This window comes from Typopeltis vanoorti, chromosome 5, assembly GCF_054136105.1.
Source record: "Typopeltis vanoorti isolate ZY-2024b chromosome 5, IOZ_Tvanoo_1.0, whole genome shotgun sequence".
NCBI classification, from domain to species: domain Eukaryota; kingdom Metazoa; phylum Arthropoda; class Arachnida; order Uropygi; family Thelyphonidae; genus Typopeltis; species Typopeltis vanoorti.
The window spans coordinates 137,846,038-137,871,231 of NC_143553.1; the positions used below are offsets into that span (position 1 = coordinate 137,846,038).

Sequence of the window (25,194 nt, forward strand, 5' to 3'; positions counted from 1 at the left end):
AATAACTGTAGTGTGTTTTTGCATTTGATCTCATAAAATTAGAAGGAAATCGAAAATGGCAAAACATACTGGGCATTGAATGCCTAACACAATCTGTAAAATGCTAGAAAAAACTGAATTTTCTACATCAATAAGCACAGGCCTTTGTAATTTTCTTTTTTAAGTCATGAGCATTATAAATGAGGATGTGAAAACCTATACTTCTCACTGATAAAACTAAAAGAATCTCTCTCTCACGCACAATCTTATTCGCTGCTTTTTTTTTTCCCAAAATTATTCTATGCTGCCACTTGATATCATTATTAAGAGACCTCCAAGGAGTCAGAGACTCATACAGAGAGGCCACATACTGCATGCACCAGCTACCATACTTATTCTTAAATTTATTCACACTGCTTGCACTCATAACATCCAGTGGCAATCCATTCCAATCATGCACCACCCTATGAGAGAAAAATCTAGCTGTCACCCCTTCTTAGCGACATTCATTCTCAGCCTCCAAGGATTCCTCTTGTTCTTTCCCCACCCTCCATAAACGGAAAAATTCCATCAGTTGAAATCCTGTATGACACATTCAGAAGTTTAAGTCTCAATCATTTCACCCCCTCTTTCACCTGTTTGCTAGTATCTGCAGTCTACAAATTCTCAATGTCTTCATAACCACTATTCCACAATCCTAATATCATTTTTAACACTCTCCTTTGCACTCGCTCCAATATATCAGAATCATAATGGAAACCAGGAGACCAGACCTGCTTTCAATAGACCAAGTGAGGTCTTATCAATGCCTTGTAAAGAGACAATGCATCCTTATCTTTGCATGTAAATGCTCGTTTCAGTATTGCAAATTATCTTTTGAGTTGCATTTGCCAACTTTGCTAAATGGCCCTGAACTTCAAGATCCCTAGCCTGATCAGTTTCTTCTAGCATAATCCCACCAATGTAATATGACAATGGATATTTAATCACGTCAAAGCGCATGACTTCACATTTACTGACATCCATTTTCCCATGCCCACAATTTCAGCCTATTCAAATCATTCTGCATCTACTACATATCAGCAACATTCCTGATTACATTACCTATCTTTGCAATCATCAGCAAATAGCTGTCGCTTACCAAATCCTTCCCAATATCATTAATGTACAGATTGAGTAACAGTGCACCAAGCACTGAACCTCTTGGTATACCACCAGTTACCTTAAATCTTGCAGACTAACATCCCCGTATACCACTTTTTGATATCTGTCAGTCAACCATCCTCTTATCCATGCAAATATAATATAACCCAAACCCATATTCACCAATTTATGCAACAGTCTACAATGCTGTATTCTGCCAAAAGCCTTAGTAAAATCCAAAGTATCATGGTGTATCCATTCCCATTGTTTAGTTGAATGGTAATGAATGTTATAGAATGTGATCAAGTTGCTAAAACATGACGTTCCCTTAGTAAACCCATTTCTGAATGCGAGCCCTAACCAATTTTTCCAAAATCTTCACCACCACTCCTGTCGATAGTTGGATATATCGGTCTTCGCATCACCCTTGCAATGGAATTACCATACATTCTTTCCATTTCTGCAGAATCTTCCCTGTTCTAAGACTAATATTAAACAGCCTGGTCAAAGAATAGCCAGTTCAGCTGAACACTCTTTTAGTACACATGCTGATATCCCATCAGTCCCTATTGCTGAATTCTTATTCAGTTTGTGCAATAGCTCTAATACCTTGTCCTCATATACATGTTTCTTCATCCAGTGAAAAGGTAGTAGTGAACTCAATGTTGCATACACCAGGTTGATAGCTTTTAATAAAATGGGCAGTCATTAATTGAACAACCTCTTCTGCATCTGTTACCCTCAACACCATCTACATTTAGAAGTTATTCTTTCATATTCATTGTTTCTTTTACTTGCAGCATATTGATAGAATTCCTGTGGGTTGGCTTTAACACGCAGAGCCAGTTTCTTTTCATACTCAGATTTTGTTTTCCTGTACAACAGTTGTGACTATTCTAGCCTACTGCTTACAATTTTCATAATGCACACGGTATTCCCTCCACATAATCTTTTTAATTTTTTTTTTTTTTATGAATCTCTTGCTTAATAAGATTACACATCCATTTGACTCCTACCCTATTTATTCTTTGAACTTCCAGGTAACATTCTGATACTGCATCATTTAAATGCACTGTCAATATTCTTCCTATCCAGCAACCGATCCCATTCCACTGAACTCAGTATACTCCTCAGTTGGTCATAATTTCCTGCTTTGTAGTTCAGCATGTAATCTTTTCTGAATGGAACATTCATAAACTTAGTCACTTCCCAAGTGAGTACTGCATGATCACTATTACCAACAGAAGGTAGAACAGTTATGTCTTGAACCGAAATGCCCTGACACTATAATCAAATCTACCACTCTTTGACCTCGAGTTCCAAAAACATTTCACTCTATTCTATACGAAATAGAATAGAATGAAATATAATAATAAAATAGAATAAAATGTTTTTCATATTCCATACAAAAAAATTTCATTCTAGTCTCACTACTGAATAGTTCATATGTATCACTTAGTTTTCAAATCTCTAGTGAAGAAACAAAATATCATGCTTACGATTACTAAATATCGTAACTATAAAATTAGTATGATATAAATAAACTGTAAAAACCATATTACTATATAAACTATATTTACACACTAAAATATACCAATTTAAAAGCTCAGACAACATACCTCCACAAATTTGGATCTAAGGTCATCGCTTGTGATGTCCAAAATTTCAGGAGAGAACACAGTTCCAGAATCATAAACTGTATAAAGAGAAAAACTTATTAAAAGACCTTTAAGAAATCACAAAATCATTCACACAATTTTAAATTAACAAGCATTAGGAAACACAAACACACTAGGAAATTATCTTGGACTACAATTCTCGAGTTAAAGGCTTATATGCTGTGACTCAGAAGCAGAACTTGAGTAAGTGCAAAATAGAAGTCCAATATCATTGATTTTGTAATTAATACCAATTTTGTTCATAATGTGATTTATATAAGATGAGCATGTGCTTTTGACTTACATCATTGATGTAAGTCAAAGCACATGCTCATCCTTTAATTCTTCCTAAATTACTGATATGGATTTTATATTGCCCTGCATGTTTCATTTCCAGCACAATGTTTTAAACAGTTTTTCTTCCCACCCCACAATTGTCATGCTTTTTTTTTTTTTTTAAATAGAACTACAAAAACAGATAGACACTGAAAATGGAATTAAACACCTCTCAACTTTTGTGGCTCTAATTCCATAACATCTGAAACTGTCATAACAACATTCACGACGGGAGTGTCGTTTAGCATGAAAGATTTTTGTAAACCTGTAAGTACATTTGTACTGTGGGCTTTCCCCCCTTTTATATTAATTTATATATATATATATATATATATATATTTTGTATTTCTTTAATTTTTTTTTTATAGTCTAGAACATAGATGGCGAACCTATGGCACGTCCGAGAATTTTGCTGGCACGTCAACGATTTACAGGTGATATCCTTTTATGCACATATAAATCATTCAACCCCTTTTTTTTGATTGTTACAATACATATAAGTTAAATTTTGTTTTACACCAGAGAGCAGCTATGAAGATACACATATGATTGGTGCGGTATTAACAAAAGGTCGCGTGACCCAAAGACGACCTACAATGGTTAAGTTGAAATGCTAATTCTATTCAACCGAATTCCATAACATCTGAAACTGTCATAACAACATTCACTATATATTTCTTAGTTTTAACACATTCACGACGGGAGTGTCGTTTATCATTCTGACGGAACTTCTCTTTATCAGTTGGCTCAACTCACACAAAGTTTCAACCGTTGGTTGAATTTTATTGCTGCTTGTTTGCATTTCAGCTGGCACAGGAACTCAAACATGCATTATATGGCATATTTCAATTTGTGGTCAAATTTTATTTGAAGTTAGCCTTTGTGATCTGTCATAATGACATCGAGAATTTCAAATGCAATAAAACAAACACTTATTTCATGTAATTGAAAAATTGGACAAGAGTTTTTAGTTAGGTACTGTGTTTCTGGTGCAATATGGTTTTGCTCGAGTCTATACAGCAGTTTCTGTGGGGGGGGGGATTACAGACATGCCAGCTGTCTGTAATTGCACTATTTGTTGAGAAATACAGCAATCCCTCAATTAATGCGCCTAATGCGTTCTTTAAAACAGGTGCATTAATTGAAAATGCACTAATCGAATATAATAATCTATGGGAAAAAGTATAATTCGTTCTGCACTTTGTAAAGCTTCGCTTGGCTTGGTGCCAAGAATAATCTATTCATGCTGACAGGGAGAAAGAAATGAAGAATGTACGAATTGGTTGCCAATATGCTAAATCACGTGCTTTATAGATAAAATTTCCCAACTGTTATACAAGCAAAATAGTTACCACTTTAAAAACTACAATGATCATAAAAGAGAAGATTTTCCGACATGTAATAATAAACAACTCATCCCAGAAACGGATTGATTACCCTATTATTGGAATGGATTCTCCTTTTTGTGACATGCGTAAAAGTGTTGAGGGGTCTCGAATCTGTGGGCGTACTATAGCAGACAACATAAATTTTGGCGGTAAATTTGGAACATAGTATACATAATTTTCATGGAAGTAATGAAGAAGCCATTAAAAATAACTTTGTAAAATGTTTTAAATCGGTAACTAAATTATTTCATTCTGGTGATTTTTTAAAACCTGTAACATTTATTTTAAAGATATAGGTGCACTAATCGGGGGCGCATTAATCGAGGGATTACTGTATATTACACAGATATACAGTAATGCAAAAGGCTCTGTGCCTTAATCAGGGATACAATAAAACTATTTGTTTTTCTTGCATCTGCAGTATAATCGCTGTTGGGGAGGGCTTGTTGTTAATGCAGTTAACAACAAGCCCTCCCCAACAAGTCTCTGTGGATATTAAGAAAATTTAAATGCATACATATTTTGCTATTGTAATTAATTTGAATAAATGATTTGTTGCTCAATCTAACTATTAACATGAAATTTTGCATAATTTGGGCCAAAATGTTTTAGTTCCAATGTGTCCAAATTAACGGGAACCTAATGTATTCATATTTGTATTGAATACTCTACTACTATTCGTTTTTGATCACTATTCCCAAATATAACAAATTAATTATTTAAGTATCTCACCTGTTTTAGCCTTCTTTATTGCAGTAACAATAATCATATCAACATGGTATTTTTGCAGTTCTCTGAGTTCCGCCTCTTTTCCACTGATGGCATTTATCTTCAATTCCATTGAGTCTGTTTAAGCGTTAACAGCTTCCAGAACATTGCTATCTTTGTGATATTTCTATGTACCTCCTAAATTCTTCCCATGGAAAAACCAGTAATTATAAATGAATTATGACAAAACTGCTAATGCTAAGCAAAACTTATTCTCTGGTTCACTGCATATACTTTTCTGAAGGCTTTCTGTTTTGTGAGATACTTGTATATAAGACACATAGAAAAGTTCTTAGTATCCTAGATGAAATTTGTAGATCTCCCCCATAAACAAAACCAGCAAATAGTCAAAATGATTGCAACCTTTGAAGAAATGTGGAATAACTAATGTCATGTAATGCACAAATAATTGTGATATGGCAAATATGTTTTTTCATTGCCAAATACAAAACATTAAGAGAATATAACTATACCTTGCTGTATCTTTAGTCCATATGTAAATGGTGATACATTTAACATGTTCAATAGAGTTGCTTCAGAAGCTCCAACTTTGTCATCTTTCTTGATCAAATGGATCTCATTCTGAAAAAGTTTTAGCAATTAAATAAATCCCTTTTCATTTCAACTGAATGTTAAAAACCTTTTGGCAAAAAATAACCCATTAGATTACTTTTTCAAATTAAATAAAAATAATCCTCACTTGTATCTAAAACAGTTGATTTGGAATTGTAAAGCAACAAGTATTACAAACTTCTACTTTTACAATCAAATTATAATGGCTATATATATAACTATATCTTACTCGCTACCACTAAATTATGATTATTACTATCAGAATAAAAAAAGGAGTAAAAAATATCACAGCAGAATCTTCAAAATGACCTCAAACAAGTTCTTATTCATACAAAACACACAATTCTCCTAAAAGAGAGGGAATTCTACATAAATATTTTCATTATCTTCATGTCCTGTTATGTATCAAGAGAGTATAACAGCTAAGTTTGCATTTTTCCAAGCTTCCGTCCACTCTGCTAAATGTCAAGTTGCCAATATTGTTAGCCCTTCGGTCTTAGGAAGACATTACTTCCTGAAATCTGCCTATATCTTGGTCTTCTTTTGAATCGTCTCCTACCATTCTGGTATCAACCACATGATCTGCGATCTTAAGTGACTATACAATTCTTATATTAGTTCTACTCACATATTCTTTAATGCTAAGTTACTTACTATTTACATTTTTAATGATTCTATCCTTTATGCAATCTGTTCATATCTGAACTAAACTTCAACTGTTTTATTTCTATCCCTTAATATTAAAATTTGGTTTGATGACAAATTAAAAGCCAAATCAAATCGGATTTGGCTTTTAATTTGTCATCACATCATACTTTGCTTATTTTATTATTTATTTTTATAGTTAATTTGCCTCCACTAAAATTATGTAGTTGTTTGGAATTGTAGCTGAAGCTACTATAATAGTATGATGCCATACTTTACATTGCTGCATGTAAAGTATTTAAATAACTAATTGTTTACTTGTTTAATTCTTTATATGTTCACTATTGAGAATGTTTTTCAAGTAAATACCTATTTTCATAGTTTATTTCTGATGTTAATACTAAGTTTCTTCCAGCCACTATTTAATTTAATAAATGACGTCTGAAGAATGGCAGTCAATTTATTGAGTGCAATATCTGCATCAAGAAAAGACCACATTTAAAATCTCAAATTTATATATTATTATTATTAGGAGATCTCCAGAGAATCAAACTCATCAAAGAAGGCCATGCTATTTGCACAAACTTCTTGAATTCATTCAGACAACTTGCACACACAACATCCGAAGGCAATCCATTCCAATCATGCAGTACTCTATGAGAATAAAATCTAGCCCTAACCCCCTTCTTGGCAGTATTCATTTTCAACTTCCATGGATGCCTTTGCATCCTTTCTCCATCCTCCATAAAATGAAAAATAAGATCTACTGAAATTCTGTATAACCCTTTTAGAAGTTTCAATCATATCTGATTCTCAATCTGTCTTCATAATGTTTTCTACAATACTGATATCATTTTTGACACACACTCCTTTGCACTCTCTCCACTGTATCAGAATCACTATGGAAACCAGGAGACCAGACCTGCACACAATAGTCCATTTGAGATCTTATCAAGGCCTTGTAAAAAGGCAAAATTACCTCCTTATCTTTACATATCAACGTTTGTTTCAGCATTACTATTATTCTTGGAGTTGTATTTACAATTTTTGCTATATGATCCTCGAACTTCAACTTCCAGTCTAATAAAACTCCAAGATCCCTAGCCTGATCAGTTTCTTCCATCATAATCCCATCAATATACGATGACACTGGATATCTAATCATGCAAAACTTCATGACTTTACATTTAGTAACATTGTAATGACAGCCATTTTCACATGCCCACAATTCCAGCTTATCCAATTCATTCTGCAAGTTATCCTACCTATCTCTGCATCATCAGCAAATAGCTGTATGGCACATGTCAAATCCTTCCCAATGTCATTAATGTAATATGTCAGCCAGCCATCTTCTCATCCACACCAATAGTTTATAATCCAATCCCATATTCGCCAAGTTAGGCAACAGAATTCCATGATGTATTCTGTCAAAAGTCTTAGCAAAATCCAAAAGTATCACGGTATATCCATTCCGCCTTGTCCAACTCAGTGGTAAAATTATTAAAGAATGTGAGCAAGTTGCTAAGTTCCCATGCTGTTCATTGCAAAGTAGATTCTCTGTCAACCCACTTCTGAATGCAAGCCCTAACCAACCTTTCCAAAATCTTCATCCCTTGGGCAATGGGATTCCATACATTCTTTCCATTCCTGTGGAATCTTCCCTGTTCTAAGACTCAAATTATATAGCCTGGTCAAGGGAATAGTCAGTTCAGATGAACACTCTTGCATCTATGCTGATATCCCATCAGTTCCTGTTTCAGAATTCTTATTCAGTTTGTGCAACAGGTCTAGTACTTCCTCCTCATCCACGAGTTTCCTCATACATTGAAGAGGTAGTGGCGAGATCAATGTTGCATATACTAGGTTGAGAGCTTTTAGCAAAATGGCTGCTCATTAACTGAACAATTATTTCTGTATCATCACCCACATACCATCTGCATATAAGGTTTAATTGCACTCCTCTTTATAATGTGATCCACATACATGAACAGTAGTGTGCAGTCTTGTGATACATGATTTCATGTCAAGCCATCTTCCTATATATTAATTATCAATTTTACTGATAACCCTCAAAGGGCATATATACAAGCTACTATGACAATAGTAGCTGATCATTTACATTATTACTCATCACCTGTCAATTTCCCTTCAAATTAGTCTATTAATTGTGTGTGTGTGTGTGTGTGTGTGTGTGTGTGTGTGTGTGTGTGTGTGTGTGTGTGTGTGTGTGTGTGTGTATCATCCCTTCATCTGTTTCTAACCAAATTGCTTTAGATTAACTTTGCTTCACCATTCTTGAATTAATAACCAAGTCAAGTTCCTTTCTAATACTGCCATTGCTCAGTCTTTTTTCCCTCTCAGAACTAGCTTATCTGTAAACTAATCTTTCATTAGCTTATGTCTATTCCAATTCTCTGATCCACTGGTTAAAACTGATTTGAAGATAATCTTGTACATTGACAGGCTACTGTTTAAGCTAATATTTATTCAGATTCCACCCAAATCAGCTTTGCTTATTCTATTATTTTTTTTTTCATGGACATAAAGAGTGGAAATATTCTATTATTTATTTCCATATTTAATTTACCATTTTTGCTGAAAATGTGCCAAAACAGTTGAAACGTTTTAGCTGTTCTACAGTTTCTCATTTCAGGATGCAATGCATGTTTTCCCATATTCACTCTTGTCTAAGATTTTTTATATTAAAATTGCTATAGTTATTTGATTTAGTTCAATTAAGATCCCTAAAGAGTTATATTGAATTTATTTAGAAACATAATATTGTCTACATAAAGTAAACAGCTGAATTTATGATTCAGTTAAAGATAAAAAATTTTTAATTATTGATTTTATTTTACAATTTCACTATCTAACAATGAGGCCTATTATATTTTGGGAAGTGATAATACTGTAGGCTGAGGTTGTGCGAATAGCTGCTAATGCTAATTTTCAGAAGTGAATGACCAAATTGAATCGACTAGTAATGATTATATCAAAGTGGCTGAAGTGACAGAAACAAGAGCAGAGCTGTGTGTGATGTGCAAAACACAGATCAGCTAACTATTAGAGATTTTATTAACAGATGAAATAGGAAGTATGATGGTATTACCAGTCAGTGATAAGAGAGATGCCTGTTGAAAATAATTATGCTGTCTTATTCCAAAACAAATGAAAAGTAAAGTTGTTAAAATCCAGCTCATATGGGAGAGGTGGTGGAAATTTTTTTAAGCAAACAAAACTTAGTATTGATTGATACAATTAGGAAGAAAGCAAATATCCAAAATTTTGGCTGGGTTCTGGAGCGACAATGTTTCTAGAAATGAATTACCGGTTCAGACACGAGGATGGTGCCACAATAATATTAAAATAAGCTAATTACATATATTTTTGTAAATATAAAAAATGACCCTGTCAAAGGCCATAATACTTAACTGTGTCTGAAAAAACCTTACATAAAACTTCACTGAGATGAAATCTGATCCAGTCTTTTCCTGGGCAGGTCATGCAAGGCAAAACAACTCAGCATTCTAATTTGATATATAGGGCTTAAACAAAAGAACACTGACATTTTAAATACAAATATTTATTGGAAAAAAAAAAAATGTGGCAACAAATACAGATATTATGCAGCACAGCTGTATTGGAGCTTGGCAAACATTCGGCCTGCAACTTAGTCGTCAAGTATGCTCCATTTTCAGAGAAAGTGTACAGAAGCTAATTTTATTTTTAATTACTGTATTTACTTTAATATAACGCACTCCCCCCCCAAATTAAAATTAAAAATCGTGCGATATATGCAGGGATTTTTGGAAACTAAAGTGATGTTTATAATTAAATCCTCAGTATTCATTATAATTTATAACTGCTCACATTAATTATAAAACGAATGCATTTAAATTTAATTATCAACATTATTTACACAATGGACTGTTCACCTTCATCACGTGATATATTTGAATCTTTTAGGGACAATGCTTCTATAATTAAATTAATTATTTCTGAAGAAATCATGTCCAACTCTCAAAATCCAGTTGGACAACAGTTCTAATAGTCTCTTAATCCATCCCCACACAATCATCCAAGATCGAGTAGAAGTCAATGGCACACACTCCCTCTGATGGTTGCTTCCATTTCTATGCATATGATTGGTGTGGTATTAACAAAAGATCATGTGACTCAATGACAAATGCAAGCCAATGATTGTTGAGTTGAAATGAATTCCAAAATATCTGAAACTGCTGTAACGTTCATTCTCTATTTCTTAGTTTTAAACTTTTTGTGTGCGAACTATATGCAAAACTTTTAATTTCTTTTTTTTTTTTTTTGTAAAGTAAAAAACGGGTGCGAGATATATGCAAAGGAAAGTTATATTCGAGTAAATATGGCACTGCAATGAGGTGAATTTTTATGCAACTACATAGGAAAAATTGAGTTTTATAGTCGCAATGTATGTTTATTTATTTATTTTTTCCACCACCCCCTCGTGAATGCAACCAACTAGTCTAATTCTACCAAGTCACAGATCTGAAAAAACAGGCATCCTAGTTCAACATTTCACAAATAACATTTGTGAAACAATCAAACTGATTATATCACAGTTTAAGTTTTAGCTACACATGAAATGTTAACTAAATTTGAGTACGATAAAACAAACTGAGCTTTTTTTTATTGAACTGCTGTCATCTTGACATTAGTGATCAACACAAGATGAATATACACATTCACAAAACTGAGTAGCTGAACAATTCCCGAGTTATCAAGAATTTGGTTTGATAAAATACAGGTTTTGAAAAGAATAACATGTAAGAAAGTTTTAAAGCGAATAAAAGTTGAGCAGCTCTCAGATGTGAACTGTAGACTAAAATACAGAAATATTATTGAAAAGAAAATGAAAGAGTTTGAGAACAGGAATCAAACCTTGGAGATTCAGTGGCAAACTCTGAAGGAAACATTGATTGATTCTGCCAGAGAGGCATGTGGTGAGGTTGTGTGCAAGGATAAAAAAATCAGAACTCCCTGATGGACACAGAAAGTTAAAGAGGCAGTGAAGGAAAAGAAGAAAGCATATCAAAAGTTCCTGGCAAATAAGTCAGCTTTTACTCTTACAGAATACAGAGACAAATGTAAGAAAGCTAAACGGTGTGTAAAACTAGCTAAACAAAAGTCATGGGAGGACTTTGGCAAGAATATAGAAAATAAATATCAAGGTGGCAAAATATTCTGGAGGTTGTTGAAGAAGCTTAGGAATGGAGGAAAGAGTGCTGTAAAAGGAATTAGAGATGATAAAGGTGAAATGAAAACAGGAGAAAAAGATATCCTTGAAGTATGGAGTAATTACTTTGAAAAACTGCTAAATGAAACAAGCAGTGATGACAGCACAGTGATAAAAAACACTGACCAGGCATGCAGTCAGGAATACATATCCATACTTGAAGTAGAAAAAGCCATCAAAGGCTTGAAATGTGGAAAGGCAGCAGGAGTAGATGATATTCGACCAGAAATGCTGAAGTACGGTGGTATAAGAGTCTTACAGTGGCTGCACTGCATAGTTCAGAAAGCTTGGACAGAGGGACGAATTCCCGATGATTGGAGTAGAGCTCTCATAGTACCCATATATAAAAAGGGAAATAAAACTGAATGTGAGAATTACAGAGGTATTTCCCTGCTGAGTGTTCCTGGCAAGATCTATGCAAGTATCAGATCTTCACTTTATGACAAATAGTCAAGAAAGCATGGGAATATAACAAAGATCTGTATTTAAGTTTTGTCGATTTGGAAAAGGCATATGACAAGGTGCCAAGAGAGAAGCTATTCAATACGCTACAGTTATATGGTGTCAATGGGTCCTTATATCAAGCAATACTTAGTCTTTATTCGAGTTGTGAGTCAGCAGTTAGAATTGAAGGAAGTACAGGAAGATGGTTTAATGTTAAATCTGGTGTGAGACAAGGATGTACATTATCCCCTCTGTTATTCATTATCTATATGGATCACATTATGAAGGAATGTGGTATTAAACCTGATATCAAAATTGGAGATGTTAATGTCAGCTCTTTGCTTTATGCGGATGATGTTATACTTCTAAATAAATCCGCTACAAGTCTGCAAGATTCTCTGACTAAATTGAATAGCTGTTGTAATAGATATGGTATGAAGGTCAGCAATAAAAAGACAAAGACAATGAAAATAGGCAAAATCATTGAAAATGTCAACTGTGTTGTGAATGGAGAACCTGTGGGACAAGTAAAACATTTCAGCTACTTAGGCACAATTTTTACTGAAGATGATAAACTAAATATAGAAATAGACAACAGAATCAGCAAAGCTGGTATCGTGGGAAGTCAATTGAATAAATTCATATGGAATAAGAAAGAAATTAGTTGGAACACTAAATTAGCTGTATACAAGACTGTGTTCAAACCAATTTTAACTTATGGATCTGAGAGCTGGGTCAGAAGTAAAACACTTGACCAAAGACTAGAGACTTCAGATATGAGAGTCCTGAGAAAGATTAGAGGCGTGAACAGATGGCATCAATGGCAATATCATATTAAAAATGAGGATATTAGGAAAGAACTTGACATTGTCAGCATCCAGGAATGCGTTAGCAGAGCTAATCTCAGATGGTATGGTCACTTAAATAGAATGGGAGAGGAAAGATTAGCAAAACAAGTGTTCTCTGCCAGGTTGGCAGGAAAACGACCCAGAGGAAGACCAAGATATAGGTGGATTGATACGGTACAAAGTGCCTTAGACGATAGAAATATAAGATCTGATAATGTTGGAGTCTTGACAAGTAACAGACTGATTTGGAGGAAAATTGTAGATAGGAAGTTAGTAATGATGTAATTTTTTCATGTAGTACTGTCATATCCTGTACACCCCTTGAGGGTACATGGCAGGAATTTGATGATGATGAAAATACAGGTTCAGTCCTAGCTTTAATGTAGTCTGAAGCGCAGTAATTATAAAACACATTAGATACAATAATTGACCTAATAGAAAAATCTACCAACAAAAATTTCGTACTAAAACTAACAGTATAGTGAAAAAAAACAATCTATTCAAATAATCCAGAATATAAGGTAAGCACAACTATCAACCTATAACAGCAAATGCTGCATATTAGAAGGATCATATCAAATAGATAATCATTTGTTATATTTAATGATGAGAAGTTTCTAAACATTTTGGATAAAGAGTGATCAATCATTCTGCTTTAAATTTGGATAATGTAAAAAGTCCTGATCTTTCAGGGCTTTTGAAAGCTTAGGACAAAGAAGGTTTCCCCCCCTTCCTGCAAGAAATTAATCTACTTGCACCTAACCAGAATTGAGATAGTATTAGATAAAAAAAAGCAAATGAAGAGTACAACATTTTCAATCACTATTCAGTATACATCACTTTCCAACATTCATCCTCCCTTTTAGGTCCACTACATAGATGTTTATCATTTGGCCTAATTCTGAAAAAAAAAAAAAAAAACTTGCCACCTTTCAGACTATATCCACGTATTCTGCTTGCTATGAAAAAGGAGAATTCTGGAAGTTTACTGTTCTTGGACATATTTAATCTGTACCGCCTCTGGTATACGGTGGAAACAGTGTATACAATCAGGGTATGCTAGGTTTGAAGTGCACATCTATAGATGACATTGCACTGCAATATCAAATATATTTTTGCATTTATTCCTGGCTTCGTGCGATTCCTAAAATTAAAACAATATACTAATGCTTCATGAAGAGGCCACTGACATGCAAACATTGCATCACATTTGAGCCCTTTAAACAGATGTATAGATGGCATAGATGGTCAAATTCTTAGCATTCCAGTGGTTTTAAATGGTGTGCAGTGTTTAAATAGCACCCAGAAATCATTGGCCATGATTGGTCATTATGTCAACCAATCCAGTTGAATGTTGTCATGAGTTGCTGTTTTCGTTTTCTGAGTTTCATCTGTTTTGAGTGCTTGAAGTGAGAACTGACATGTTTATTATACCGATATATTAATATATGCTTTTCGATTAATACACCTAAACCTCTTTTTATGGGAATTCAAAGTTATGCAAATTGGGATATCAAAAATAATTTTTTATGCGATTTTTATTCACTTTTACACGACCAACCTAGTCTAAGTTAGGAAAAAATTCGTAATTCAAGAAATTCTGAGAATTTTGTAGAATTGCATTTATTGGGAATTCCTCGAATTACATAACTGACTGTGCATAAAAAAAAGCAGTGATTAGCAGTTTGAATTTGGTGTTTGAGTAGACAACACAGTTACCGCATTTTTTGCATTTGTATTTTTTAAGTGAAATCAAAATAAAAATCGCGTTACAAAATTGATAATTTTGCAAAGAAATAATAAATGGTAAGCTATATGTAATTTTCAAACTTTCATTTCATTAACCAAAGATTTTAATCCAGCCCTCACAGGATGTTGCCGATAAAAAAAAACTGTTTCCTTAGATATAAAAATTCAAATTTTAGATCGTCTTCAAACTGGGGAAAGTGTGACAGCTGTGGGTAAGCATTTTGGAGTCCGTAAATCAACTGTCAGATCTATAAAGAAAAATGAAGGTGCTATTAGAAAAGCGGTATGTTCTGGTACAAAATCAAGTGCGAAATTATCATCATACACAAGAGATTTTGTTCTAGAAAAGGCAGAAAAAGATTTAGTAATGTGGATAGAAGATAAGGTTCAAAAAAAGAATGCCAGTTGACAGAAATTCCTCAAGCAATCAGCATTGAGATTTTATGAACAGATTAAAAAACTGCAGCCAGATACTCCATCTCAATTGAGGGAAAAATATGAATTTCATGCAAGCAATGGCTAGCTGGCTAAGTTTATTAAAAGACATGCTCTTCATAATATAAAAATTAAAGGTGAAACGGCTTCTGCTGATGAAACAGCTGCTAAAGCATTTCCACAAAAACTTGCTAAAATAATTGAAGATGGAGGTTACACTCATGAACAAGTTTGGAATATAGATGAAATCGGCCTTTTCTGGAAAAAAATGCCAAACAGAACTTGCATATCAAAAATGCAAAAAACTGTTGGTGGGTTTTCAAAGCAGCAACAGATCGCATAACACTCCTATTTTGTTCGAACACTTTAGGAGATCGGATGTTAAAACCACTGCTCATAAATCGAAAATTAAGACCACAGCTAATGAAAGGCACAAATTTTCAAAAATTGCCAGTTCATTGGAAGGCCAAAAAGCTTCGGTGACCATTGATATTTTCAGTGAGTGGTTCCACAAACATTTTGTGCCAGAAGTTAGATGCTATTTGAATGACAAGGGTCTCGAATTTAAAGTGCTTTTGATTCCTGATAATGCACCCAGTCACCCTGCCATAGAATACCAAAATGTGCAATTTTTTTTTCAGCCACCCAATACCACATCATTGCTACAACCTCTAGATTAAGGTATAATTGTCACTTTTAAAACATTATGTCAGACATACATTTCAGTACGTTTTGAATAAGCTAAATGATGATGAAATACTGTCAGTTATGAATGTGTGGGAAAAATTTTCAATTATGGGCTGTATTGATCAGGTTCGATTATCGTTATCTGAATCGAGACCAGAAACTATGAATGCATGGTGAAAGCTATTTGGCCCGCATGTGTTAAAGAGAATGCTCCTGTTCCCTTCAATCATACTGCAGAATTCCCCAATATAACAAGTTTGGCATGTGAAATTGGCAGAGAAGGATTCGATGATCTTACGTCAGCTGATATCGAAGAATTGTTAATTGAAAAACTCTTAGCGAAGACAAAATAGTGGAGATTGTTTCTGAGACTCCTGAAAGCAAAGAAGTTAATGATAATGATCAAGATAATCCTACTTTTACTGCTGATATAATTAAAGAAGGTCTTAAACTGGCCAGTAATTTAGGCAATTATTTTGCCCAACATGATCCAAATGAAGAACGTGCTGGGAAGTTTTCACATGAGCTTAAGTTGTTAATGTCTTCATACTATATCGAGACTTATCTAAAGCATCAACACAGCGATTAATAACTGAGTTCACGTGCCTAAAACTACTGAAACAGCCAGTGGTACTTTTGTTCAAGACATGACAAGAAGAATTCCACAAGTTGAGGCAGAAGTCGATGACGATAATACCATATCTAGTAGTTCTAGTGATATTAGTCTCACGAAAACAAAAGTTTTCGCATTTATTATCAGAAACTGATAGCGAATAACAATTTTTTTATAGAATCCTTAGCAAACAACTGAAATGAATATGTTTTTTTTTTAGTTATTAAAATTCATTATATGTATGTGTGTTCTCCATGAAATATAAATAAAAATCTTATGATCCTAACAAATTTAATGTTTGTTTTTTTTTTCATTATTTTGCTTATATTTCAGGTTTGGAACCAATCTTCACTTTTTCAATGGAGTCGGTTCTTTTTAATTTTTAGGAACGTATCTATCACGTAAAAAAGAGGTTTAGGTGTAATTTATAACTTTTTTACCCATATTTACAATGGGAAACAGTGTTGATGATCTACTGAATGTCCAGTTTTCTACCAGAACTTTTGCAGATTGTATGATTGTAGTCAAAGGCAGCGTTGTCCTCCTCTCCCAAATTTACTGCATTATATTTACACCTTTGAGTAATTCAAATATACCTACCAAATATAACATTCTCCTTCATCATTTGTTTCCTACTATATCTTAAAGTAAACAAAGCCCCCACCCCTGCCCACTCTATTTGGTTACCATTAATTGATAAATTAAAGTATTCAAAGTTATCCTACAATTAAGATGCACGTTAATGCACTCTTAAAACTTTCATATGTCAATAAAAATGCAATCATGTGGTCAAATTGACATGAATTTTGTAGCATGGGTTGCAAAAGCTACACAACATAGCACACCCAATTGAAATGGGCATGCTACACCAGTTATACACACACACACACACACCTACCTACATACAGGGTTCTGCACACTGCACTCCTATAAAAGCAGGGGTGTCAAACACTTCTTTGCATTTACAATAAGAGCTTCTCACAGTTTCAATACTTCCACTGGTGATCCCTTATTCTCTTCCTTCTTGCCATGTACTGCAAAATGTCTTCAGTGTCAATCCTATAAAATCCTTTTAATAACTTAAATGCTTCTATCATATCTCCTTTTTTTTCAGCTATCAGATAATTTTTGAAGCCTACAGATCAATATTCTCATAGAGAATATTCCACAGACCTGCAACAATCATTGTCTCTTGCCTCTTAATATTTTCAACAAACTTCACTATGGAATCTGGGAGTCCAGATCTGTGCACAGTAGTCTTCAGGTGGCCTTATATATAAGGGAACAATAATCTCCCTATCCTTGCTTATTAGTATTCTTCAATAACCAAAAAAATCTGATGCACTGATTTGGTTATGTTCATAATATGTCATCTTAACTTCTACTCACTGTTTCCTGTAGTTCAGTTCCATCAATAATACACAGCTTTAGATCTCTTGACACCTTACACATAGCCAAATTAAACTTCCAGCCATTTCTTTGCCCATGTTTAAGTCTTCCTGTAGAATCTTTGCATTACCTTCGTTTACCATCAGCAAACAACTGAATATTTACTGTCAAATCATTCTATATCATTGATATATAAATTAAAACAAGACAGGCCCAAGTAACTGAGCCCTGTGGTACATCACTGGTCACCTGCCTTCTCCTAGACTTAACTCCTCCATAAACCATTCTATCATATCTGTCCATTTGAAAGAAGAACACTAATGAATTTTAATCTACCCTATATATATAAAATGATAAGCCTTTTTATGTGACGTTTTTTGAAACTCAGGGGCTACTCCGAGTGTCGAGTCTTCAAAATTCGAGTCATCAGAATTCAAGAACCGGCCTACCACTCTGGAAATTGGGTGCCAGCAGGGGGAACCCCCTTTCGAGTCATCAGAATTCAAGGAGTACCAGTCTGGAACTCAGGGGGGGAGGGCAAAACTTCCCTTCGGGTCATCAAAATTTGAGTCAGAATTAGTAACAAAATAAAAGTATAAATGTACATAATAAGAGTATTGAGAGCAGAATGGTGTTTCTGATGAAGCATAGCTAAAGATTTGTTTCTTGCAAAGATCTCCACCATATTTATCTGGTCGCCTCATAATATTTAATCCCCTGTTGTTTTGCTAATACAATTAACTGGCATGTTTCAGTTGAAACCACTTGCCTGAACTAGTTTGTATTTCACAGTTGTGTTAGGACTGTTTCTGAACATTAAAAAACACTTTCCCTATTTAGCCCCTCACCCAAATCTTGTATGCAATTTTTGGTAGCAATGGACTTATTAGTGATCTCGCTTTTCTGCCTCTTGTGGTTCTTCATCTTAAATTTTTTTCCTTTTTTAAATGATTATGAACGCATCCTTCACATCCTAACAACTAAGTGTTAGCAGACATGTGAACAAACTGTACATGCAGAATAATTTTAAAGTGTATACAAAATTATCCGACAAATTAACACTATATTACAAACAATTTGAGAAACAATGAATCAGCATATTACATATAATTAAAAAAACTAACCAGAATTTCAATTGTTCCTTTAGAAATTTTCGTTGGAATCTGAAGAGCCTGAAAGAAAGATGTTTTTTCTGGGCCTAAACCAGTGTTCTGTGGCTGCAGAATCACATCACATGGGGCAATAGCACCAGCTCTTGCAGGGGCTTTCACCTAAAAAGTGAAATAAGATTGATAAAACTTTTCAGTTCATTAACTAGTTTTTAATTAACAATTAACTGCTAACCATTTGTTTTCTACTAAGCATTTGAAAAATAGAAAAATTTATAATGGTTAACAGAAGGACTAGAAAAAGTACTTACTCAAAATACGAAAGATTCAACAAATCTATATGAGCATGAAAGTAGAGTATGATTAATCCTTGTGAATATGCTGTAGAAGCAACGGATCTGAGTTAGCAATAAGATTGTTAGATATTGGGGATCAAATATATCAAAAAAGTTTGTGCAGTTTTCAGAGCAGTGCAGTTATCAAAAAAGTTTGTGCAATTACTTGTTTTATTTGGTAGTGGTGTTAAATCTTGAAAGAAAGAGAATTTATAATATATTACCTTTCATTCAGATTTAACAAGTATCTAAATTCTCGATGTAATACTTGCATATTAATAAAAGGAAATTGAATGTAAATGAAATGATAATAACAGTATGTGAACATTAGGCTAAAATCCCAGGCAAGATAAGAAGATTAAATCATCACCTGAGGCCATCACGTACGCAAAGGTCTATGTTGCGTGGGGGGGGTCTCCCATGGATGAGAACGAGAAGCGTTGGAACGGAGTGCAGAGAAATTGAAGTGCCGTGTGAAGGTCATCGAGGGGATATAATATAGTTTATTTCCCAACACGAAAACGTGGCTTTTTGCTTTTATCTGTTCCAGTCGATCTCGGAGAAAGGAAGTTCCAGTGAGGTCAGGGTGAGATGAATGAAAGCAGCGGTGCGGCAACGTAGAAGGCCAACGTGCGTATAGATCTCGGCATAGCAGAAGGTCAGCGTAGGCCGAGAAGAAAATGCGGAACCTCATGGACCAACATTGGCAGCAGTGCTTCGTGAACATAGTAGGCAATGAATCGTGATCGTATTCATATATCTACCTTCCAGAAGCAAGAACCTAAGGAACGTATCAGCCAGGCAACCTCTATGAAAAGGGACCAGATGAAGAAAACGTGAGCCGTATAATTCCAATTGATGATCGCAAGTATAAGCCAGTGAGATCCCAACACCTCGGTAAAGTAAGAACTTTTCAATTTTTGTATACAAAGAAAGATTGTGACAGAAAAAGGGACTAATTAGAATTGTGATTTATGAAGTGTTGTAGGACTTTAAGAGTTGAACCACGAATAGGGATTTGATTGATCTGAGTCAGAAAACTTGGAAAAGTGCAGTGTGAAAATAATCCAGGGGTGTTAAGTAATTAAAAGGACATCCAATTTTAATAGTGTTTGATAATATTTCATGTTGTAAGGGAACTAGAATGTCCATGTTACATCAAGTTATCTTATTTACCTTTCATACCAACATTAGTTAAGTTAGTGTCTATAAAAATAATTGTAACTTGCTTTAGTAGTAATGAATAAATTTTTTCTTGTCAACCAAATAACTTGCCTGATCACTAATCTCAATGCACCACTCATAAAGAGAACTTATGTGAAAATATATTGTGGATAGTTACGGCTGCAGTGCAAAATAAGAATATATTCGATTATTGTGGTTAGAAATAGAGGATCGTGTGCCATACCAGGTGTTTGCTCTTAGATAAAGAAATTTCTCTTATCTATAGAATTTTGGTGGTGCAGAGTAAAGAAATAAATTTTCCAAAATTTGAAACAGAGTTAACACTAGTATACTAACAAAGGAATTGGCTCTAGCCTGAGACATTTCCTTTGTCTATAGTGTTGCACACGTGGGCAATATACTAATAGCAGCCAAGGGAGGTAATATTAAGGATAGTCTAAGAATTGTATAGGACAAAATTTTAGAGTTGAAGAAATAACAGGTAAGGTATAAAAAATACAACATAAGCTAAGAAAGGATATAAGATCACAGAGGAGTAAACACAATCAAAAAATAAATTCATACACATTTAGTGGGTTTGCAGAGTGCAATTTTTTTTAATGTGCATCATAAGGCACAGATACGCATCAGTCGGTCGGTGTGCTCTCTTTATCTGCGACTTTGAACCCTTTTAAAATGTCAGTTGAACCTGGAGTAATTTGGGTTTGTTTGCTTTACAAAGGGGGGTGCTTAAGGGTCAAAGCTGTATAACTGAGAGGAGACCTCCACATAGCCTTTAAAGGAATGCGGAGAACCGACCAGGGCTTCTGACCTAATGTCCAATCCTCACCTTCTCGTGGTGCACCCTGTTGGGTATCTACTTTGATACTGAACGAACGAGGATGGGCTGGCAATTTGGGATTTAGCCGACCAAATTGTATTCTTATTGGTTAAACCAAAATAAAAAATGATGGTACAACATGACAAAATTTCATGCCGGCTGGGGCGTCGCCCGGTTAAACAAGGCCCCCGTTGTTTTCGCCAGGGAACCAGGGCGAATAGCGAAAAGTCAGCTACTGGAACAAATCAGAAAACAAACCCCAACTCAACATCACCAGAGTTAAAGATCGGTACTATCAACGTAAGAAGCCTGAATGGCAAAGAAATGGAGCTAGCTGAGGAATTAGATAAGTACCAGATCGACATAATAGGGGTGACTGAAACAAAAAAGACCAAAACTGGTGAGATCTTTCTGAGCAATAAATACAAAATGTTATATTCAGGCAATGACAATCAAGGAAAAGAAGGAGTAGCCATAGTATTCAACACAAAATACGAGGCTAATCTTCTTGAATGGCAGTCAGTCTCAAGTAGAGTAATGTGGGCAAATATGAGAATGGGGAACTGGACAATGAGACTTATTTGTGAACTATGGTCCCACAGAAGGATCTACTAAGGTAGAAGTGGAGGAATTTGAGGCTTTAGAAAAAGCAACTGACACAATGAAAAAGGAAAAGTTGGTCCTTGTTGGGGATCTAAATAGTAGAGTAGGAAATGATTGTGAGACATACAAAAATATTTTGGGAAAATTTGGAGAAAAGAGCAAAGCTAATAATAATGGCAAATATCTGTTGGATTTCTGCTCAGGACATGGACTGGTTATTACTAACATCATGTTCCAACATAAAAATGTGCACAAATTCACATGGAGAGAAGAGGCTAGGAATAAGAAAAGTCTCATTGACTATGTTATTGTTGATAGTGATGTTTTCTCCCTGGTGCAGGACACCAGAGTGTACAGAGGATTTGAAATTGGAAGTGATCACTATTTAGTCTTGAGCAGGATAAAATTGAATTTCATATTGAAAAGAATAACATGTAAGAAAGTTTTAAAGCGAATAAAAGTTGAGCAGCTCTCAGATGTGAACTGTAGACTAAAATACAGAAATATTATTGAAAAGAAAATGAAAGAGTTTGAGAACAGGAATCAAACCTTGGAGATTCAGTGGCAAACTCTGAAGGAAACATTGATTGATTCTGCCAGAGAGGCATGTGGTGAGGTTGTGTGCAAGGATAAAAAAATCAGAACTCCCTGGTGGACACAGGAAGTTAAAGAGGTAGTGAAGGAAAAGAAGAAAGCATATCAAAAGTTCCTGGCAAATAAGTCAGCTTTTACTCTTACAGAATACAGAGACAAATGTAAGAAAGCTAAACAGTGTGTAAAACTAGCTAAACAAAAGTCATGGGAGGACTTTGGCAAGAATATAGAAAATAAATATCAAGAAGGTGGCAAAATATTCTGGAGGTTGTTGAAGAAGCTTAGTAATGGAGGAAAGAGTGCTGTAAAAGGAATTAGAGATGATAAAGGTGAGATGAAAACAGGAGAAAAAGATATCCTTGAAGTATGGAGTAATTACTTTGAAAAACTGCTAAATGAAACAAGCAGTGATGACAGCACAGTGATAAAAAACACTGACCAGGCATGCAGTCAGGAATACATATCCATACTTGAAGTAGAAAAAGCCATCAAAGGCTTGAAATGTGGAAAGGCAGCAGGAGTAGATGATATTCGACCAGAAATGCTGAAGTATGGTGGTATAAGAGTCTTACAGTGGCTGCACTGCATAGTTCAGAAAGCCTGGACAGAGGGACGAATTCCCGATGATTGGAGTATAGCTCTCATAGTACCCATATATAAAAAGGGAAATAAAACTGAATGTGAGAATTACAGAGGTATTTCCCTACTGAGTGTTCCTGGCAAGATCTATGCAAGTATACTTGAGAAACGGTTGAGAAGAATTGTGGAAGAAAAGCTTGGTGAAGAACAAGCTGGATTCAGGCCAAATAGAGGCTGTCAGGATCAGATCTTCACTCTACGACAAATAGTCGAGAAAGCATGGGAATATAACAAAGATCTGTATTTAAGTTTTGTCGATTTGGAAAAGGCATACGACAAGGTGCCAAGAGAGAAGCTATTCAATACGCTGCAGTTATATGGTGTCAATGGGGCATTATATCAAGCAATACTTAGTCTTTATTTGAGTTGTGAGTCAGCAGTTAGAATTGAAGTACAGGAAGATGGTTTAATGTTAAATCTGGTGTGAGACAAGGATGTACATTATCCCCTCTGTTATTCGTTATCTATATGGATCACATTATGAAGGAATGTGGTATTAAACCTGATATCAAAATTGGAGATGTTAATGTCAGCTCTTTGCTTTATGCGGATGATGTTATACTTCTAAATAAATCCGCTACAAGTCTGCAAGATTCTCTGACTAAATTGAATAGCTGTTGTAATAGATATGGTATGAAGGTCAGCAATAAAAAGACAAAGACAATGAAAATAGGCAGAATCATTGAAAATGTCAACTGTGTTGTGAATGGAGAACCTGTGGAACAAGTAAAACATTTCAGCTACTTAGGCACAATTTTTACTGAAGATGGTAAACTAAATATAGAAATAGACAACAGAATCAGCAAAGCTGGTATGGTGGGAAGTCAATTGAATAAATTCATATGGAATAAGAAAGAAATTAGTCGGAACACTAAATTAGCTCTATACAAGACTGTGTTCAAACCAATTTTAACTTATGGATCTGAGAGCTGGGTCAGAAGTAAAACACTTGACCAAAGACTAGAGACCGCAGATATGAGAGTCCTGAGAAAGATTAGAGGCGTGAACAGATGGCATCAATGGCAATATCATATTAAAAATGAGGATATTAGGAAAGAACTTGACATTGTCAGCATCCAGGAATGCGTTAGCAGAGCTAATCTCAGATGGTATGGTCACTTAAATAGAATGGGAGAGGAAAGATTAGCAAAACAAGTGTTCTCTGCCAGGTTGGCAGGAAAACGACCCAGAGGAAGACCAAGATATAGGTGGATTGATACGGTACAAAGTGCCTTAGACGATAGAAATATAAGATCTGATAATGCTGGAGTCTTGACAAGTAACAGACTGATTTGGAGGAAAATTGTAGATAGGAAGTTAGTAATGATGTAATTTTTTCATGTAGTACTGTCATATCCTGTACACCCCTTGAGGGTACATGGCAGGAATTTGATGATGATGATGATGATGCTTTACAAATTTAAACTCAGTCCAAAGGCTTCAGAGGTATCCTGCGAGATGTGTGGTATTTGGAAAAGATGCGGTAGCAGAACATACTATGCAGAAATAGTTTTAAAAAAGGTTTCTGGTGATGAATCACTAAGATGCACCACATTCAGGAAGACTCTCCATTATTGATAATAAAGAATTATGTGCCACTGTTGAAAACAATTCAAAATTAACATGTCAAGAACTTTCACAAATGTTTAACATTGAGTGGTGAAACAATTCATTTACACTTGCATCAACTGGGAAAATCATGGACGCTAAGCAAATGGGTCCCACGTGCATTATCAGATGACAAACTTCAAAGGCTATCGCTTTGTTCTTTACTTTTTACACGTCATAAAAATGAGCCATTTTTAGATAACTTGTTCACTTGTGATGAAAAATGGATCTTGAACTCTAACAGGAAGTGAAATTATCATTAGTTGTCAGCAAACAATCCAGTACCACATACTTCAAAAGGCACTACTTCATCCCCAAAAGACTATGCTTTGTACACGGTGGACTGTAATCGGTATTGTCCACTATCAGTTTCT

The 25,194-nt window shown here is 34.8% G+C and overlaps 1 protein-coding gene across 1 annotated transcript in view; it reads right to left on the reverse strand.

The window, feature by feature from the left end:
• Window positions 1-25,194, reverse strand: part of RpLP0 (ribosomal protein LP0) — a 62,662-nt gene that overhangs the window by 2,157 nt on the left and 35,311 nt on the right. The window contains exons 5-7 of the mRNA XM_090392771.1: window positions 19,052-19,198; window positions 5,746-5,854; window positions 2,742-2,818 (exon numbers count right to left, since the gene is read on the reverse strand). Coding sequence (XP_090248897.1) covers window positions 2,742-2,818; window positions 5,746-5,854; window positions 19,052-19,198 — 333 coding nt within the window. The remainder of the gene's footprint in view (window positions 1-2,741; window positions 2,819-5,745; window positions 5,855-19,051; window positions 19,199-25,194) is intronic.